This window comes from Onychostruthus taczanowskii, unplaced genomic scaffold, assembly GCF_017590055.1.
Source record: "Onychostruthus taczanowskii isolate IOZ18803 unplaced genomic scaffold, ASM1759005v1 scaffold28, whole genome shotgun sequence".
NCBI classification, from domain to species: Eukaryota; Metazoa; Chordata; class Aves; order Passeriformes; family Passeridae; genus Onychostruthus; species Onychostruthus taczanowskii.
Window position 1 is genome coordinate 7,671,419 of NW_024500128.1, and position 16,632 is coordinate 7,688,050.

General features: G+C 40.1%; 1 protein-coding gene across 8 annotated transcripts in view; it reads right to left on the reverse strand.

The window, feature by feature from the left end:
• The window catches only part of ELMO1 (engulfment and cell motility 1), a 302,722-nt gene that overhangs the window by 12,453 nt on the left and 273,637 nt on the right, over window positions 1–16,632 (reverse strand). For all 8 annotated transcript variants that reach the window (XM_041407809.1, XM_041407811.1, XM_041407814.1 and 5 more), the window contains 3 exons: window positions 16,288–16,451; window positions 10,559–10,671; window positions 2,049–2,156 (listed from right to left, as the gene is read on the reverse strand). In XM_041407809.1, the coding sequence (XP_041263743.1) occupies window positions 2,049–2,156; window positions 10,559–10,671; window positions 16,288–16,451 (385 nt within the window). The remainder of the gene's footprint in view (window positions 1–2,048; window positions 2,157–10,558; window positions 10,672–16,287; window positions 16,452–16,632) is intronic.

A 16,632-nucleotide genomic window follows, 5' to 3' on the forward strand; every position in this document is an offset into this window, starting at 1 on the left:
GTATCAGAAGTTGACTACAAGATGCTGGAGGGGTGTGAGCAGAGATGTGATGTGCTCACAATGGATAAAGCCTTGAGAAGGAGAGCAGCTGTTATCTGTCCCAGCTGGGGTTTGCATGGCTTGTTAACTCTGCCAACCTGAAGAGAGGGGTGACATTCACAGAAGTGAAAAGGTTAAAAACCCACACATTTATTTTTTGGGATAGAGACTAATTGTTCAGGCTTGGCAAGGAGTACTCAAAATGCTTGATGCTGCTTCTCCTGGTTCTGTTTTCTTACCCACCTATTCTCTTTTATCCGTGGACCTGGCTCCAAATGCTGACAAGTTGATCATCATATTCAAACTTTAAGAATTCAAAAATCAATAAGTCTGTCCAGACAAAAACAGAATACTTATTAAAGTATTCTGTAAATTGTCCAAGGCAGTTTGGTCTGATACATTTCAAACAACAGTGCCACTTTATAATCTTGTGACTTGCGTTATTCTCAAGTTTGTTTAATGAGACTCGATCTAACGTGGCTAGCACTATGGTAAATCTTGTAAATCTTGTAGATCTTGTCTCATTCATAGCCTGAAAACCTGAGATACTGATAAAATAACCACCTCTTTCTACATTGGTATCTACTCTGCCAGCACCCATGCTGAGGCAACCGTGTGGGTCTGGCCCAATGGTTTCTAAAGTGGGAGCCTTCTGTCCCCATGGGATCCTGACATTCCTGAGTAGGTTCAAGAGCCTACGGAAAATGCAAGTGCCAGATGACACTCACAGTCAGGGTCAGGCGTTTGTGCATGGAAGCGTGCTCCAAGCAAACAAATCTGGGAACTGCTGCTCTTGTAACTGTGCCTGCAGTTCAAGTGTGACTTTTGTTCTTCTGTCACTCTGACACTACTGTAACATTCTATGGCTATTTCTCTAAGCCTTGTCCACAAAAACAGTCTCTTTCTGTGCCAATGCAGCAATGTGAGGCCCTGTCCTACATTCTGCCAAGACTGCAGTAAGACTGTGGAACATCCTTGAGGCAATCTGTGAGGCAAGGAAAACAAGGAATGTGACTGCAAACTGTCAGGGCTCCAGCATCACACAGGCTTTTCTTCTTTCCCTCTCAGGCTGCATCTGGGAGCACTTGGACATTTTAAAAGGTGCTGCCTGGAGATAGGTTATGGGAGGAAATTTCACATCATTCCCCAATTTTCAGGCTGGAAAAATTTCAAATTCTGAAAAATTAGTCTTTCTGCCATTCCATGAAAGAAGTGGAACTATCAGCTGAAATACCTGTATAAGCATGTCTAATTTGATAATGCCAAGGATTTTCAGAAAAGAATAAAAAGAAATTATTCCTTACTCAATGCTGGATTTCTTGAAGTCACCTCCCAGTGACAGAACTATACTCATTATTTCCACTATCATAAAAAATCTCCCCCGGATTACAGGTTAAACCCCTACAACTTGTGTTGAAGAACAAAGGAGAAATCACTACAGTGTGATGGTTCTGAAGAGCTCCAAAATTACTTTCAACGATAAGAAAAATCCCAATAAATTCCCTGGTAAGAGCTGCCGCAGAGACGTATCCTCTCCCAGCTGGCTACACAGAAACAGTGAGGTCTTCTCAATGCTCTTCACAGTGACCTGTCACCTTTAAGTCCACTCCTCACAATAACTGAAAAGAGCTCTGCACTTATTCCTCCTTCAGTCACTAGACTGTTTGTTTCCATGGACAGGCAGTGCTTCTGAGTATGCCCAAGTATTTTTATTTGACATCTGCAGTTAGATGAGGAATGAAAATAAACTGTGTTCCTCCCTAGGAAAGACATCATTTTTCCAAGCTGAATGAAATGATGAACTCATGGAAAAGCTTAATGCAGTCCCCACACACACTTGCCAACCCCAGGAGAGTGGTGTTTGAATGCAGGAGGTAATGTCCCCTGCTCTTTATCTTCATAAACAGAGCTGTTCATAATGTCCCATGTTAAGAGAAACCTACTACAGGTTATAAAGAAGAACTAGCATAAGAGAAGCAGAAGTGTCACAATCTTTGTGCATGACTTACATTTATCTTGCAAGGAATCATGAGGGACTTCTCCCTGCGGACTTTCTTCCAAGTCTCCGTAGTGCAAGACCTTGTGATTAGGTGAAAGTCGACAATACCAAAATTTGTCTGTTGAAATAAACACATTAAGCAAGGTTACTGACATGTATTCATCAGCCTTACCAACAGCAGAGGAGGAAGCTTACTCAAACACGGTGCTACAGGAAAGCCTGTCTTTTCTTTCAGAAGAAGAAATGTGTGGGGTGTGTATGTAAGAAGGGTAGGGACTTCGCTCAGTACTTTTACATGATTAAATGAAGCTGGCATTAATCTACAGGGGTTTTGTTATTGACATAGTCGCTGGCTCAAAAAAAAATACTAATGAGAAAAAATTGACTTAGTTTTACCAGATATTATATACCCTCATGGCCAGAAAACTGGCAAAGTAACTACTTTGAGCGGATAACTTTAATTTACCCATAAAAGATTCATTTTTAGCACCCACTTTGTCAAAATCAAACCCTACCAGCTGTCTTGTGTGGGACACCCAAAAACTGATAAATTTGAAATATCCCATACTTTATGAAAATTATGACTCATGTCTTTTTTTATAGACACAGGAGAACACCCCCATATTTATGGAGAGACTGGACCTAATAAACACGCAAGGACTTAAAAAGCAGACATTAAGTCTCTTGTCCTGCAGATAATTCAGTGCTTTGCATGGTCACAAACATATGTGTGACCGTGCAGTTCACACCCCAGTTTGCATTTTAGTCCTTCCTAAGAGATGTACATTTACATCTCCTGACAACTCGTGCTTCGCAGGACATAATTCCCCCTAACAACACTTGTTAAAGTCTGCTCCTTTGAAGGACATTGCCTTTGCAGAGCCAGGCCACCACGCTGCCTAGCATGCAAGGATGGTGCTTGCCAATTCCCTTTCTGAAATGGTAAGAAAGAGGTTACCCTTCCTTGTCAGAGCATGTTCCATTTAATAAGTAGATCACATAAAGTTAAGCTGTCAAAAATTCAATCTTGTTACATCCAAACTAAATCTCCAAAAGCTCAGAGCAAGGCTGGATGTTAAAATGCCAGTGAAGGGGGGCAGAGGGCTTCTCTGGCTCTGTGCTTCTCTTGTAGTGGCAGTGCTGATGCTGTGCCAAGCAGCAGCCTGAGGGAAATTTAGGGGAAACGCTAGCACTGACACAGCCCTGCAGCGCTGCAGTTGCTGGGAGCCTCCTTTTGGATAAAACATTGGAGGAGCAGTAGAACCAGCAGCATATGTGAGCTCATTTGGGGTGCTAGCAGAGGCAGGGCTTCTTGGCTCTCTGAGTAAAAAATTGGTCTCATGGACCCAGCTGCTTCCTGAAGGACACTCCAGGCTCCTGGCCAGTCATTTAAAATGCAATGCAGTAAAATACAGGTAATTGAATATTATAAAAATGGACTTTCACATGCCCTTTTAAATTTCTTTGTCCCAGTGGATAAAAAGGCTTTGGGGAAAAACCCTACACCCTTCTAACTACTTTCTGAGTGTGCAGCCCCTTCAACAGAAAGGTTTCAAAAAACATTACAAACCTCTGGCAAAGGCTCAAAATGAGATTCTGGCTATCAACTTCAAAGGCATGCACAACACTGAAAGACTGATGGTAGAGAGCCTGAGATTATGCTCCTGTGATGCATACAAGAAGAGCTGCTGAAATAAAAGCATCCCTGGACTATAAGCAGCAGAACATAGAGTGTAGCACAGTACGGGATTGAGAAGACCCACTTGCAAAAGTTTTGCAGGGAATTGAAAGTAGAGCAAGTAGGAGCCCTCATTCAGTAGGCTCTCATTTGAACAGCACACACACAAGCAACTCATTAAGCAGTCTGTGTACCTTGGAAGGATGTATGTGAAAATTCTCAGGATTCATACCTTTTACAGGGAACTCTACCAGAACCTTAGCAAAGTCTGCTGCTTAAACAATACACCCCATTGAATCTGATGGTTGAGCACAATACCTAAAGAAAAGGCTCCAGTAACTGCAGCAGGAGGCTTTCAAACCTAGCTTTAACTGCAACCTCATTGTTTATTGGGCTGCACAAAGTAATACAACTTTCCAACTCAAAATTAAAACAGTAATTTTTTCTTAGTAGAAACTGACGTGGTTTCACTACCTTCCCAGTGACCTGGGCAAAAAGCTGTTCTAACTGAAAAAAAAAAAAATACCATGGATTCCTTTCAATTTATCACACATGGGGCTGGTGTTAGCAAGAGTTTGGCTCTTCTGTCTCCTAGGGGCTAGTATTTTGGTAACCTTGGTTCTTTCAATGACATGCTTCAATAATGAAAGAGGGGAACACCCCTCCCTGAAAATATCTTATTTTGTTTTGGGAAGGAGTGGCTTAATGGGAAGAAACCCAAACTCTGAATATCTGAGGAGCCTTTTCAGCAATTCCCCATAACCCAAGGTTAATTAAAAGCTAATGGCCATAGACTGTAGCTTGATGCATGTCCAGCACAATGTTCCTGTGGGCTCACTAACAACTCTGCTCTGCCACAGCCTTGCTGTCAAGGGGAAAGCCCTTAAATGAAAGCTACAAATGGAGCTAACAATGTGTTTTCTCAACCACAGCCACTAAATGACTGCACCATCCAGGCTGAGGAGGGTGACAGCATGTTGCTAGGAGAAGGGACCCTTGCCTTCACAGCCACCTCAGCCTTACCCATCCCAGTTTTCACTTCAGCTGTACATGATGCTACAAACAGTGTATCAGTAAATATCCCACTCACATGAGATTTCAGTGCCTTGGAGCAGCTTGAAACTGGATGCAGCTATTTTACTGTAGTGCAAGTGCTGAACACAGCTACATTGGAAAAGTAGTGTATAGAAGGATACCACAGTCAAAACAAAAATTATATGAAATTGCTTCAATCAAGAAAAAGAGTGAAGAAGTCTCAATTATAGAACAGCACATGGGAAGTAGCCAGCATTTACTTTGAGCTCAAAATTGATAAATAAAAAAATAAGCAGAAGAAAAAGCTCTTTTCTGCTACAACTCAAAAGTGGTGTTTATAAAACAAAGAAAAACTACTATCCAAACCCTGCAAAACTCTTAAACCAAAGTCTGCCGAGTTGAAGTGTTACAAAAGACTTTAAAGTTGGGACAGACCTTCCCTACTAGTCCCTGTACTCCACATCTGGCAGATCCATGTGCATGTGCCCAACTAGAACAGGGCAACTGTGAATTCAGGAAGGAATGGGGTTTGTTTTGGTTTTAGGCCCAGGCTTAGGCATTTTCCCCAAAGACTAGGCCTCTTCTGTGGCTTGTTTTGTATCCAGTATTACTACACCTACCTCCTGCTTAGAACAAGCAGCTGTAGGGAGGGCAGCCACTAACCACAGTCTAGAGATGATGTGGACTTGATATTTCATCACAAATTTCAGACACTACACTTTCCAGCAATTCCTTATGTCTTTCAGCTTACTGACCACTGATGCAATCACATTAGGGTGCTAGAAATTCTTCTTTCGGGAACAGAATTATTCATTCTGGTTTTTAATCTGAAAAGTTTTCAAGCAAATTGTCTGATTTTTCAGATATTTGCTAGAGCAGCCAGGGGGTTAAATATATCACAGCATATTGTTGAAGATTATAGATGAGGTTAAAAAAAATCCCAAATAACAAAATCACCTACAATTTGGCTACAAAAGTAATATTCAAAATTGTGAACAAATAGCAGAGCACAGAACATTTTGCTGATGGGCTACAGAGTGCCTGGCCATTCACACAGGGTGTTTCCAAGTGCATTAATGACCAGTGACTCATATGCCTCTAACAATACTATTCCAGGTAAAGGACTGCTGTGGTTAGTACAGAAGTACTCTATTGTTAGAATCTGGGGAAAAAATAGCTCAGATATGCATGAACAGAAGTCTGAGAATATGTATTTTTTCCCAAGATACATTCAAGGTTACTAGTTTTTTGTTCAAAGACCAGCATCCTCACAGATTTAGCAAGAGAAACCTGCTTTTAAATATATCTGTGAAAACATGTATTTGTGTAGATTTTATATCTATATATGCATGTAGGCATGCATATTTTCTCTTTTTCTTTTTTCTGTCTCTATTAAAATTGTATTGACATTTTCCCTCCAACTCGTCTAAACTGCCTAGGTCAAGCCAGGAAGCTCTCCCAACAACTGGCAAATAATCGACCCTTGGCATTCTTGAAGGCATATTTGGTTAACTGGCTCCTCTCAGCAAGTCACGAGCTCACAGAATATTAGGATTTTTGTGGGACCATGGAAAGTAGAATGAAGTAACAGTAGAAATGAGCTTGGCAGAAAAAAGTCAAAGTGTGTGTTGTTCAGAACTGAGAGTTACTTATCCTAGCAAGAGATGGAAAACCTGTCTTAACTTGATTTTTTTGTTTCAAGTTAGGGTTTCTCTTTCCAGGTTACTTCCATGGCACCATGTGTTTTTAATTTAATGGTGTGTATCACCAGGGTTTCCCTTGCTTCCAAAAATTACTGTTATTACTGTTTGAGAAACCTCATGTTGGCTGCAAAACCACTTCAATAACATGCAATTTCTCTACAATCTTTATAAAGGTAAAAAGGGAATTTATTTTCAAGAGTGCACCCAGCAACATATACTACAAATGTACTGGATGACAGCATTAGAAGTATCTATTATCCTCAATAAAATGACTTTATCTGCTACTTAACTCTACTGGAAATTATAACTACTGAGGGTGTAGAGTGCTTGGCAGGTGTTTGCTTCACTCTTCACCCTTTTCTTTTAGGAATTATCTAAGGAAGAAGAAAGCTGAAGAGATCTATCTTTCAGCAGATGTTCATGGCCCAGGAACAAAGTGGGGATTTGCAGACCATGATGATCTGCTGTTGAACAGCGATCAGAAGGATAGGTTAGATTTTGCTGTTTCCTTTCCAAATGATTAAGATACTTAACAAAAACCCAGGAGTTACTGCTGCAGTCCTCCTATGAAAACCTTGCAGGGGAAAGGCCATGTATTTTTTGGAAGTGCTAAGGATCCTGCTGGGACAACGGTGATATTTCTGAATTTCAGCTACAGAGAGATCCTGCTATGATAATCCTGTGCTGAAACACAAAAAGCAGAGATCTGAATATAGATATCTCATGGCTTAATCTTCAGCATCCTCTCAGTGAATCACCTGCTGGATTGGAGGCTTTCCGATGCTTAGTGTATATGAAACTGTTTAATCTCTTCTCAAAAGGCCATAAGAGACTGTAAACTCCCTTCTCATTTTTTTGTAAGTCAATTTTTTTCAACTTACTGTGACTAACCATGTGTGTCTTACCACATGTTCAAACAACAATCTTAATAGAAGTTTGCTCTGGAGTCTTTATCATGGGCTGAGGCCAGTTAATTATCTTTAAATGGGCAATTTAATGCTTTCAGCTTCCGTGTAGAGCACATTCAAGTTCTTCTTGTACAATCTGCAGATTCATGACATTTGTTCCAGGATTGTCTTAAGGAAAGAAAACAATCATAGGAAAGGCAAAAAAAGCATATACATACTTTAGTATTAACACCTACCTGATCATGCTACTCTTACAAATAGCTTGCCATGTAACAGGCAAATCGTGATGCCTCCGAGCAGTACTCCTTTCAGTTTCAGTTCCATGTCAACCTGGATGGATCACGGCCCTTTTAGAGCCTTGGTAATGCTCCATAACAAGTGGATTCAGTTGGAGCACCAGGCAGGTGACAAGGGCTCCTGAACCCCCTGAGGTAGCACCAGGGAGAGAGGCGGGTTGAGAGAGAGGAGATGGGGATGTGGGACAAAGCTAACAGAAGATACACTCAGAATCTGGGACCTCTACTGTTTTTAGCAGGACATTCAGAGGAATTATCTGAAAGACTGACTGTCACAAGGTTTAGCATCACTAGCTAAACCTCGGATCCTCCACTCATTTTACTTCATTTTCTAGTCCTTGACATTACAATAGCCCTGGTTTTGTGTTGCTCTGGGGAACAGGAACATTTATCCTGAAGGATAAATGCTGATTTCAAGAGAGCTTCTTCCACTCCCTGTGGTCTGCCGATATTTGCTATTTGGACTGTGCTAGGCACTGTACATACCTAAAAAAGGATCCCAATCGAATGGCTTACAAGTCAAGCATACTTCATTAAATCACACTGTGTTAGGTCACAGAATCAGAGTACGATGAGTTGTTGGAAGAGATCCACATGGATCATGGAGTCCAGCTCCTGGTCCTGCACAGGACCATCTCCAAACGTCCCAACCATGTGCCTGAGGGCACTGTCCCAATGCTTCTCGAACCACTTCCCTGGGGAGCCTGTTCCAGTGCCTGATCACACTTCGGGTGAAAAACCTTTTTCTAATATCCAACTGAGACCTCTCCTGAACTCAGCTTCATGCCATTCCCTCTGGTCCTGTCACTCGGCACCACAGAGAAGAGAACAGTGTCTGTCCCTCCTCTTATCCTCATGAGGAAGTTGCAGACTGCAATGAGATTTCCCCTCAGTCTCCTCTTCTTCAGGCTGAACAGACCAAGTAACCTCAGCTGCCCCCCATATGGCTTCACCTCAAGGCCCTTCACCATCTTCGTTGCCCTCCTTTGGATGCTTTCTAACAGCTTAATATTTTTTTTTTATATTGTGGTGCCCCACACTGAACACAGGACTTGAGGTGAGGCTGCCCCAGTGCAGAGCAGAGTGGGACAATCCCCTCCCTTGCCTGGCTGCCAATGCTGTGCCTGCTGCACGCCAGGACAGGGTTGGCCATACTGAATTTAGTCCTGGTGGCCTCATGCATCATCATCATCATCATCATCGTCTAAATGGTTTTGTTTCCACTGCCTCTCTCACAAATGATATTTTTCCCTTTTGTTTCAGGGAATACAGGAAGTCTATCATAAAGCATACACAACTCTCAAGGGCATGTGGAAACGTGACCTCCTAAATGGGCTTCCATCTGTGAAAAACAATCTATTTCAGTGAAGATAATGTTCTTTGAGGCATGGTTGCGTGTTTTATTTGTTTCCAAAGAATCACAAATTATTTCTGGCCCTGTATAAATATGACATCAAAGCAATTAATCTCATGACCTATAGAATTCACTCCAAGGCATGATAGGAAGCAACCATCTCAACTGAGGATGCGAAGATTGCATTGATTTTTTTAAAAAAAATAATTATTTTTTAGCTTCAACTGTACTCTTATAAGTTGAATGAATTTATACTCCCTAAGGCTCTTGATCCTATATATCATGAACTAACAACAATTTAAGATAAAATAAACAGTCTATCTTCCTCTTGGAGATCAGCCAAAAGAAGAATATTTGCTACAAATCCTGCTCCTTCCCTTGAATTTGAGTCATTCGGATTAGGCTGTGAGAGGAATAAAATATACAACCCTCACTACTGGTAGCCAGACAAACTACACATTACTTTTCCTACTTTCACTCCATGAGTACATTGATGAAGGAAAAACATGTATCATGCCTCTCTATCCAGTCTGTACAGAAATTCACAGGGGAATATTGACCATCTGTCTCTGCAGTGGGCTTCATAGGTGTTTGTATGCCTGACACAGAGGTTACAAATAACCTCCCTACATTAAGGAAAATTGCCTCCTTGTTTCTAAGGAATGAGGCATTGCAGGGATACTTCTCTCTGTGAAGAATGCACTTTTCCTCAATTAATCTGAAGGTCTCAAATATTGATCTTTGTCAGTTCTTACTCTTAGCTTTTGTAACATTCCAATTTGTTCTGTATTTACAGAGAAAAACAAACAGTAATCTGAATCATCACAAAATGAGGGGTTTAAAGGGAAATTTTGGATACAACTTCTAATTAATCTGCTGAATTTACACTATGTCCCTATCACATTATCTGGAGAAAGAAATGTGCATCCCTGAAGGGAAAAGAACCATAGGGAGTTTTATTGTATAGAATGAGCAATGACTCAAAGAATTGGGAAAATAATCTTCTCATATCAATCAAGTATTCATATGAAGGTACATGAATTACTGATATAAGTGCTTTCAAAAAGCATGTTTAAACACCATAATAAAACTACATGGCAATGTAAGACTAAACCAAAGGACAGGCAGTACTAGAGGAAGGGGTGCAGAATGAACTCGTTGCATACATAAAGGTGATCAAAGACTGGGAGATTAAAATTGAAGTTTCACGTGCTATTCCTGCAAAGACATTGTTTTGAGATGAACAAGAAGTCTGGAAATTCAGGCAGAAATCAAAATACTAATTTCAGAATGTGAGACTGCTGCTTGAGATTTTGTCAAAGGCTGAACTTGTTCCAGATCATCTGTGTGATAAGGCTGAAACCAGTTTCAGGGAAACAGGAAATCCTGAAAATTTGTAACTTGGAGATGCTTTCAGATGCCTCCTGGTAAAAGCAGTCAAGACAGCACTACAACCAAGAATCCTGCCAATGAAAACAGTATTCCTCAGCTCAACGTACAAACCAAAGTGACAATATAAAGCCAGACTAGGAAGTCTGAGCTGTACCTTGCCGACGTCGACTGTTGAGTTTCCTAAAGCAGGTGCCCTCCACAAGTCGATTGAGACGTTGCTGCTTGATCAGTTCTAAGATCTCTGGCTGAATCTTCTCCTTTAGTTCCCTTGGGAGAGAAAGTAGGCACTTGTAAAATTCAATCAAAGACCATCCTCCTTCTTTTGAAACAGAGTCTCACAAGATGTTTCTGCAAGGTGTTTGAAGAGGACATCAGTCACAGACAAGCCCAGGTCAGAATCTAGTTTACCCGAGAAAAAAACCCTTCTTCTTTTAACAAAGAATGGGAGTTGGGATATCTTTGTTGTAGACATCTCCCTGCAACAACATCAGTGTATGACTCAGGCTAGTTGCTAGTTTTTATATTACTTTACACATTCTCAAAATAACACTTGCTATAATGCATCAACAAGATTTTTCCACAGTGAATAATGCTCTTTCATCATAGGAGCCCTGTGAAGCTTATTTGAGGGTCTGTCACTTTTTGTTGCATGATCCTATGCCAGCATACTTCTCTAGCAGTATTATTTAGGGCAACACAAGAAGCTAGAACATTTTGAAGCAACAATAAAAAGCAAGGAACAATGCCAATGAGTGAAACTAATGATCAGCGTTATATTCTTGTTCTTAATTTCATATAATTTGATTACTTTATTATTTTCAGAATTTGTGGAAGACTAACTTATGACTAGGGAACACCCAAGGATTCAACTTCACCTTTGCCCAGGAGTGCAGAGACCTACAATACATCTAGAAATAATCTTATATATCCTTCAGAAAATCCATTTTCTCCATCTTACTTTGATAAGGGTTCGGTTCAACATGTCAAGAACTAGGCAGAAAACATATGCACATAATATTTAAAGTTTCATTTCATACACCATCACATGGATTCACAGATGTCTGAATTCATCAGTTATACCCTCACTTAGATTCATTAAGAATACATAAAAGACAGGTTTAAACATCAACTCGACAGCAAGCCTAGTAAGATTAAAAAGAAATAACTGAATGTGTAGAGAATTTATAAAATATGAAGTTTGTCAGAACCATAATTTTGCATTGCTGTGCAAATTGGGTAATACCAAAAATCATTCTGTCTGGCAGTATGTTCCAGCAATCATCATCAAAAGGAAGCTAAGCTGTGGTATCCCATAGAGACAACAAAAAAATTTTCTCTTCTTGAAAACTTAGGAAGCCCGTTCTCTGCTGATTTCCACACTCATTTGGATCCTACGCCTTTGATATTCCAGACCCCCACTGAAATCACCGCCAATCCTTTGCTACGAAGATCAGGCCTTTAAAATAAAATGCCCTCTTTCCCCTAGGTGGTGACGAAATGATTGGATGCATAACCCACTGCATATTTACAAGCTGTGAAAATCTAGCTGGTCAAAAACCCAAGGAAGCATTGTAACTATAGAAACAGGCCATCTTTTGGAAATGTGTTATTAGTCCTTTAGGACTTGAATTTTCAAGCACTGTTGTTTTTTCACTGGGATCTAAGATATAAATGTGTTGAATGGTTAAATACTGTGATTAAAATAATTTTGTGCTTGAATAAATGTCTTGCCTTTACTGAGCTTGTGAGCTTCTCTATTCCTCAGGTAAAACCTGACAGCAGGGGCTGAGGATAACAGTGTTAAAACACAAGTGTGGATTGCTCAGCAGTTCCGGCTGCTGACTAAATCTCCAGCTGGACTAATTTCAAACATTCAAGACTGGTATAAACATCAGTTTGATAGCTAGGTAGTTTAACTGAGAAACTAGATGGTTATCATTAAGTAGGCACTAAAGATATCATAACATTGTATTTGAAAGACACTACCAAAAAAAACAAAAATGAATGGGTCACCCAGCACATTAACATCTGAAACTTTGGTCATAACATTCTGTCTTCTGGCCTCTAATACCCCACCTGCCCTTTACAAACCAGAGGATGAGAAGGACTTTTTAACCAATCCAAAATGAAACAGGTAATCCTCTCTAAAATACTTCAGTGCCTAAGGAAGACTTTGCAGGGGAGAAGGGGAGGTAAGAAAGAAGGGATCTTTGGTTACATTCTGGAGGCCCACTGCACACATACATTTTTGCTCTCACAGTCGTGAAGCTCAGTGTGCTACTCTCTTCTGTTTGATGGTCCTTCAACTTGATCACACAGAGGTTGTGGAGACATCTCATTATTCCATGCAGAAACAGTCTCTGGTAACTCTCAACTTAGTGAAAGCTTGTAAGACTATCAAGCCCTTGCCATGGTGACTTACTTCACTTACTGTCCTCAGCAACTCATGCCAACACATGGTTACTCTGACTTGTATGGTTCTCAGCCATTTTTCTGACATCATCACTCCAGATATTTTTTTGCAAGGTGATCCTGCTGCTCAGTGCTCCTCACTGTCAAAGTTTCTGTTGCACCATTCTGAGGTGACAGAAATGGGTCAGAACAATCAAACCAACTCTATTTCCTTTTAAAAACCATCTGAATGCAACAAAGTTCTGTTCCTCATGACCAGTGTCTAAAGACAGGAGGGTTAGGAAAAAATCTTTGTGCAAGAAATACGTCCTCCTGCCTAATTTTAAAATCCATCAGTAACAATCAGCTAAGGGAAGATCATAAATGCAAATACATTTTGTGAATATTTATTTATTGTCCCTCAGATGACATTTGCTTAACAGTTTGTGCTTTGTGCAGAGAGAGAACAGATTTAAGTCTAAGGAGACAGTGACCTTAAAAACTGCCATTAGTTTCCTACTGTCTTTCTGGCCCATAAAAATGTAAAAAGTTTGGGTACTGGTGAGACAGAGAGGTGGAGGGAAACCCACATTAATATCTATGATTCCTAATTTTGTTATCTCACTGGTCTTAACACTGGAGGCAATACATACAGCAGTCACTTGTTTTTAAAACATCTGAAAATCATTAGAAATTATTTTCAAGTTTTTCACATTACACAAATGCTTCTTCAGCACCAGTTAAACTGTCTCCAGCTTTTACCTTTTCAGCTTATAGTTAAGACTCACTTGATAGTGGTTTTCTTTCCAGGATGGGGAACATTACAGGCATTTAAATTATTACAATACAATGGGAGAGTAATCCCAGAACTGGTTTCATGTGTTTTGTCCTTTTATCTTTCTGGAATCTAGCTATGCTCCCTCTCCTGATCATTCATTCAAAGCAGTAGTGACTCTTTCTAACATTGCAGAGAAATGTGTGAGATAAAAAGCAGAAAAGCATCCAGACTCCTTCCTGTCTTTCCCTCTGTGTTGCTGATTTCACAGAGATGTTACTTAGTAATGATTCCCTAGTTGCCATTAACTCTCCTTTAACCAGCAAGTCTCCAATTGGATGCCAAATTTTTATCTAGCATTAACCCATCTCTGTTGCCATTTAATTTGTCAAGGAGATCTCTGGTCCTCTATAGGTCCACAGGATTCCTAGACAACTTCTTCTACAGCCATTCAAAATAAAAGTGAAATACTTTATAATTTCATTATGGAATGGCAGTTTGGATTATCAATGACAATCCCAAATACCTGAATCTATTTTGAAGGACTTTTTATTTTTCCTAATCAAAAGTAGGTATTGATAAAGCTTTACTTCACGTGATATAAACATGCTCATATAAAATAAACAACTAATACTTGCAAAACAAGGTTGTTGTAGTTGTGAGGATCTAAGGCAACACATTCCAGTTTACATTCAAACACAACTTCACTGAAGCTTATCTTATCCAGCAGCTCGAATGCTTAAAACTACAGTGCTTCATACAATAAATAGAAAAAGAAAGACTTCTATCATGTTCAAGGCAGGAAAAGCCATTCCCTGATTGCCATATTCTCAGGCAGAATTAAACAAGGTCTGCTGATGTTACAGGCACCATTGTGCACAATCTCTTTTAGCATATCTGCAGGGCTTTAAAATATACAGCACAGCCACGATTGCTCTTTTCACTCACAGTCTCTTTCCCTACAATGGGGCCATGATTCTGTACTTCTATCAGCTGTGCCATCTATGCAATTTGACAGAGTTCAGTACAGGGAATCAAATCAAAGCACAAAATGAAAAGAATGTTTCTTTTCACAGTCAAGAACAAGTGATCATGGATGTAATCAAAATGCAAATGCATGGAGTTAAATCTCTGCAAATGCAGTTGCGATTGCTTAAACACCTTATCGATTTACTTAGCCTTTATAGCCTTTAGGCTTAGCCTTTATCCTGAATTTGAAATGATTCTCTGGTAACACTCCAATTGCTTTTAACTATTTCTGTTGGCTGTTTGACTTGCTCCATGATTGGGAAGGAGAGTCTGCACTGTGGCAGCAACTAGCCAGAGTGGCACTGGAAATGAAGAGCTTGCACAGGGCATTGGGGAGTCTTTCAATGCTAGGTGATGGTGCAAAAGAATGTAAGTAATGGACCTGTATCATACTTAAACTGTTGAGTCATAGGGAAAGCAGGGAAGATGAGAAGCTTTGGTGATGAGCTTTGCAGTTCCAAGCAGCTTGGAACTGCTAAATGTTGCAGAGGATTTGCAGGGGCTTTCTGAGCAGTGTAACAATTCAAAACTAACTGGAACATTTGTAGATTTTTAATTGATGCATTACTACGAGTGACATCAGTTCTAATTGGGCATTACGTTGTATTTTCTAACACACTGGAAGCATAAAAGAAGCAGTTCACCTTTGATTCACACCGATATGGTTAAAATTTAGTTTGTAATTCTATTTTGCTTACACTTCCACTGTTGCCCTGCTGTCCCTGGAGGAATGTGTCCCCAGAGATTGTACTTAGATATCTGTGTCCTTTAGAAACAAATCCAAATTTATATCCTGCTTCTGACTCCTAGAATGCTCTGGTCCAAATCAATTTCTATACTTTTGCCTTGGAGAAGAAGATTTAGAGTATCATGAGCTATTCCACTTGCAACAGTCAGAATTTCATGACATTTCATCTGATGCTCCTGGAGTCCTCACCATTTTTCAGCTGATCTCAAAAGGTTCCTGCTATTCTCAGTACAACATTTGCACAGCACAGAGTCTGCATCTGTCCTGTGCCATCAGTTCAGCCACAAGCCCAGACTTGGTCCAGAGCCAAGTGCAGCCTCCACTCCTCATATAACAGAACAAAGAGTATTCTGAGAAATCACAAGGAGCTATGGAGGCAATATTAGCCTTTCATACTTTGCAAACAACAAGCAAAGGACTGGCTAGCTGCCAGATGTTGCTGTTTACGAATAAGTAAATGAATGCTTGTCATTAACACCAATTTATAATAATGTTATATACAAGGACAACTCTTTTGGAAAGTTAGTGTATATTGGCTCCTCTTCCTCTGGGCTTCTCCCTGTCTTGCTCAGAGAGGCCTTGAACAGAAGACAAAATTGTGGTGTTTGATTAGTTGGATTTTATTTTGAAAGACTACTAGCACTAAAATCAGGCTCACAATCATGCAGAGCTAGGAAATGTCAAACCACTGTTTCATATAAATAAGCCAAGTGAAATCCTGCTGGGATTTGCCGAATCTGGTTTCACTGAACTCAAAGAAAAAGTTATGATTCCCAGCAGAAGAAAACATGTACTGTAAGCAGATGTCTCACTACTGACTTTGAGCACAGATCCCTGGACAGCTTTTCTCCCTGGGATTCTCCAGAAGAGCTCACAAATATCTTTCTCCCTTATTAATTCTTCCATGAAAAAATGAGTGGGGAGAGAAGACAATACTTACAGAATTGGACGAGACTGGAAATCTTCCTGGTTCATTCTTTCAGACTGGCGTATTTTCAGTATTTCTGTGTAACTGAGATTCTGAAGTTTGCTCTTGAATTGATCCAGAGAGCTAGGCTTGGTAGTGAGTGCTCTCATTATCTGTTCTTTCACTACCTGCATTACCTGCAAGTTAACAAGGAAAGAAAAAGAAGCTGTGTTAACACTTTCTGTGTTTTTGTTTCAAATCTTATTCTGGATCACACTAAGGTTTCTAGGTACAGAACATGATTAGCCTATGTGGTTTCTCAGACAATTTTTCAGCAACACAACCAGAAAATAAGCCAACTTCTGACAGGGCATCGCA